At 38.5% G+C, this 5000-nt stretch overlaps 1 protein-coding gene across 6 annotated transcripts in view; it reads left to right on the top strand.

The window, feature by feature from the left end:
* LOC113828476 (serine-arginine protein 55) overlaps positions 1 to 5000 on the top strand; it is a 17483-nt gene that overhangs the window by 6338 nt on the left and 6145 nt on the right. For all 6 annotated transcript variants that reach the window (XM_027381458.2, XM_070133358.1, XM_070133340.1 and 3 more), the window contains one exon: positions 2576 to 2645. In XM_027381458.2, coding sequence (XP_027237259.1) covers positions 2576 to 2645 — 70 coding nt within the window. The remainder of the gene's footprint in view (positions 1 to 2575; positions 2646 to 5000) is intronic.

Genomic DNA, 5000 nt, shown 5'->3' with positions numbered 1-5000 from the left:
TAGTCAAGATTTCAACACAATTGACAATGCTAGTGGATAAATTGAAATACCACAATTAGATTAGAAGATAATATCAATTATTATGATAATGATAAACGTGATTATGATAAGCAGTTTCTGTAGGTACTTTTCTTTTATACTTCGTTGTTGATATTTGTACTTTTTATCCTTTTCTTTGTTCTAAGTTTTACACACAGACATGCACACACACACACAGAATGGTAAGTTGCATGGTCTGGCATTTTGGCTAGAAAAAGAAACAATTGAAGGACAAAAGAAATCACTAAATAAATATTGTCATTTAAGGTAAACTCCAACAAGTGTCTGCAGGTAGCAGTTGTGCATTAAACAAAAACATATCAGCATATCTGATGATAACAAAAAAAATCAGACTATAATTTAGACTATAATTTCAATTCTTGGAGAGCCCCATGTGATTCTCTTGTCTGGGATATGATAAAATAGATATAATGAAAAATTCCTCAGTTTCACTTGTTCATTGGCTGGTTTTGAAGAATGTATTTGATTTTGGAGATTTAACCCCTTTTCCCCTTCCCCCCCAATAAAAGATCGTGAGACAAGGAAAGAAAAGAAGTGTGTGTGTGTGTGTGTGTGTGTGTGTGTGTGTGTGTGTGTGTGTGTGTGTGTGTGTGTGTGTGTGTGTGTGTGTGTGAGTGCGTGCACGCATGCGTGCATGTGTGCATGTGTGCATGTGTCCTGTGTGCGTTCATGTAATTGTTAACTAGTATTCTACTCTCCATCATATATGTGAATATATACCTTCAAGAGTTGAATTATAAGAGCATACAATTATTATACATAGATCTGAAGATATGCTTTTGAAGATAGAGTTCACACAAACATTTTGTAGTTAAAGAGTAAATGTCATCAGTGATATAGATAGGGATTTGATAACTTGAGCGTAGTTTCAGATATGGTGTGCAATAGGCTGATTTGCAGGATGTTTATTTTCCCAGTTTGGATGTTTTTGTGCATATCTATCAAATAACTTAGGTTGGGTCATCTTAGAGACCAAGAGAAAGTCAGTTTCATTTGGGCATTTTACAGTCACATATGCTTAATTTTTTTCCCAATGATGCTACTACTGTTTTGCTGATTTCTCATGGTACTCTAGTTACTGCTTTAGTACTTATTGTAGGGTAGATCATTAATGCCATCTCTGAACCCAATAACCCAGGTTAAAAAAAGTTTAGCAATTGGACATGATTGCAGGGTTGTTGGCATGCATCAACAGCTTCCCCTGTTTGCAACTAGCTTGTTTGGTAGTTTGCAAGCAACATTGGGCACCTAAAAGCTTTTATTTTGATACAGATTTTGAAAATATAAAGATTTTGAAGGTTTACCTTCTCTCTAGGTACTATTGCCTAAAGCTTTACTATAGAAATGAAGCCATTATTATCGAAGAAAAACAAGCTCTGTCTTATGAGTTGATGGTGCGGGAATGGTTACTCTGTCCACAACAGATATGGCATGTATGTAGATGCCACCTGGAAGCAAGGGGTTAACCCAGTCAATACAATGATGCCGCTGTAGGTGTAGGAGTAAGCTTGGGTTTCATGTTTTCTGAACCTGTCAGTGCCTTTTGTTGACAAATCAGTCAGCCCTACCAAACCACTTCAGGCCTTTGGAAGGATGGCTTGGAAGACTCACTGGTTCAGGAAGCATCAGTTTCTTTTCTCTCTTTTGCTGTGGTGAAGTATCAATCCCCTTAACCCATTTATGATGGGTGTCCCACATATGAGACACTTGGAAAAAAAAAAATTGCCTGGTGTCCCGCTGGTGTGATGCTGGATCGGAGCTTGTGCTCTGATTCTGACACATGCCGCGGCTTGTGTGTGGGCAGATTCCAGGCCAACCCCGCGTGCCGATTTTGAAGCCACCCGGAAAGTATTATTTATAGCTTCAAAATGTACCCGCACTAGTGGGTTAAGGGTAGTACTTCAACTTATTTTACTCCAACCTCCTCCTCCTCCTCTTCTTTTTACTTATTTTCCTGATAGAAGAATTGGACTTGAATGGCAGTGGATAATTAGCAGGAAAAGTGGTTAGAGTGAATAGTTTAAACGTTTTCCTCATTAATGGTCTAGAAAGAATAAACTGGTTAGTTTTATGTATTTTCTCTATATGTCAGATAGCAGGTACTGTTCGGTTAGTCATTTTCTTTTATTGTGGAAATTATTCCCATTCATAAGATTAAGGTTAGTGTATAGTTTAAGGTTAGTGTATAGTTCCCTGATTATTGTGTATTCATTAATGTCAGTAGATAGAATAGTTTATGAATTGTGTGAGAGTTACGTATTACATATGTAGAGAATTGAAGATGATATTCTTATATGAGTTGTCAACAGATTATGATAATTTATCATGAATTAGAAATATTTTTATGTGTAGCTTTTTCTTTTTTTGATAATTTATAATTGGTTTTCCTAATTTCAGCTCATTTTAAGATTTGAACAAAATGTATGATAACTACGATTAAATTTTAGTTTATTATCTATTTATTTGCCATGACCCACAATCTCTTCATCAATTAAAAATGTTGTCTCCATTGCAGGTATGGGCTGCCGACACGAACAGACTACAGGCTAGTCGTTGAGAACCTGTCGAGCCGTGTGTCCTGGCAGGTGAGTGGGTGGCAGGATTGGGTAGCATGTCAAGGGTGAGAGAGAAAGAGAGAGAGAGAAAGGAGATAAAAAGAGAGAAAAAGAAGGAGATAAAAAGAGAAAGATGGAAAGACAGAGGTAAAAGTAGGAAGGAATGAGAGAGAGAGAGAGAGAGAGAGAGAGAGAGAGAGAGAGAGAGAGAGAGAGAGAGAGAGAGAGAGAGAGAGAGAGAGAGAGAGAGAGAGAGAGAGAGAGAGATAGAGAGAGAGAGAGAGAGAGAGAGAGAGAGAGAGAGAGAGAGAGAGAGAGAGAGAGAGAGAGAGAGAGAGAGAAAGTATGAAAAAGAGGAATAAAAAAGAGAGAGAGATCAGCCTCAGAGGACTGTGCCACTCAGGAAACTGCCTCTCACTGCTGCCCAATTCCTTTTATGCCTTTGCATTCAACTTTGTGCCTTTGGCTTTGGGGAGAGCAGGTGTATGGCACAGGTGTTCTTGCACTGGCATGGTCAGGTAGGTTTCATCTTTTATGGTAACTTTATTTATTTATTTATATATTTTGTGATATGTTTATTATCATTGTTGTTGTCATGATCATTATTGTTATTGAGTGTTTTCTTTCCTGTTTTTATTTGTATTTTTGGAATGGCTGCAAACTTTTGTGTGGGGGTGAATTGCTCTATTGTGGAGGAGGATACAGAACCCCTTGTTTTTAATCACATTTAGTTTTTTCTTGGTATTTGTTTTCATTTTTTCTTGAATTCTAAGTTTTTTTTCTAGACTCATTTATTTTTTATATTATTTTAGCTTCTTGGTTTTTAAGTTTTTATATGATTTTCCCTCTATTTTATATTTTTGTCAAGAAACCATGATTACTTTATGATGTGTAGGATGACTTAATCATGTGAGGATAATTTTTTTAATGCATTATTTTGTAGTTGATTTATATTTATATGTAGATATTTTATTTTATAGTTAGATACTTGTTTTATTTTGTCAATTCATATTTTTCTTCATAAATTACCTGTGTTTATGTTATGGTCATAAGTTTAGGGTCATAAATATATCTAGAATATGTTAGAGCTAAAAAAGAAAAAAAGAGAGATTATAAGGCAGACAATGATAGAAATAAAAAATAATCATGTTTTCATGACTTTATTTATTAATTTTTTTACCATGACTACCAAGAATCATGAGACAGAATTAAAATCTTGAGATATTTAGGAAAGGGATTTAGTAGCTTTATTATATATGTTGTCATTCAGAAAAAAACAAGGTCAAAAACAAAAAGTTTGCAGCCAGTGGGTTTGCATCAGTTGGGCTGACTACTTTAAAAACAAACAAACAAACATATACAAACATATAAAAAGACAATCAGATAAATATACACTTAGTAGCCCTATAAAGATGCTGCTTAATCATTAAAAAATGTCTTTTTTAAGACAACGTAAGAGAGAGAGAGCGTGAACGTGAAGTCGTAGCTTGAGGAATGAGGAGGGAGGAAGGAAGGACGAGCTGTGTCGTGCCCGCCGGACTGACCCTCGGAAAGACCCTCGAACAGACCCCAGGACCGTCCTGTGAGCGTGTAGGAGAGCGAACGAGCGAACACTCATGCCAGCCGTGAGCCCACCAGCCTTTCGTTGCCTGGCCACGCAAAATGAGGGTTGTTCCTTGACGATGATGATGATGATGATGATGGTGATGATGAGGATAAGAATCTGGAGGATGATGATGATGATGATGAGGGACCTCTTCCTGCACGGACTGGGTATGGGCCGTTGTAACCACTCTGCGCATCGTCTCAGTGACGTCCATGGCTTTGGTGGAGGGGGGATGGCTGGGTTTGTGTGGGGGGAGGGATACCATCCTCTCCATCCTCCTCCCCACCTTGCCTCCCTTCCTCCCACTCCTCTCCTTCCCCTTCCCCCATCCCTCCACCAGGGCTCAGTCGCAGCATAGGGATGATGATGATGATGGTGATTATGAAAGTGATGGTGATGATGAAGGTGGTGCAGGTGCTGGCCCCCTTAGCTCATGGGGGCTCCGAGTTGCTGGCAGAGATGCTGACAGAGATGTTGGCCTGATGCTGACGGAGGTCGGCCTCGCGCTCGTGGGGGCAGGCAAGACCTCGTGAGGTTGAGTCGCGACTCCGCGTTTCCCTTGAGTTACCGATTGCCCCATAACCAGGACAGGTAAATCAGGGTGCCTAATACCCATCGGAACACTGCAATGAATTGGCCTTTTAATGTTTGTAGCATTTTCTAGATTGTGGAAATTCTATGAAAACAAACATCTTTTTCTTCTACTTCTAATGTCAGTCCAGTATTGATTGGTGAAAAAAAGAGTCATCTTTTGCTCATTATCATCACATTCAAATGAA

The sequence above is a fragment of the Penaeus vannamei genome, chromosome 2, assembly GCF_042767895.1.
Source record: "Penaeus vannamei isolate JL-2024 chromosome 2, ASM4276789v1, whole genome shotgun sequence".
Lineage (NCBI taxonomy): Eukaryota > Metazoa > Arthropoda > Malacostraca > Decapoda > Penaeidae > Penaeus > Penaeus vannamei.
This window is presented reverse-complemented; position numbering and strand designations above follow the sequence as displayed.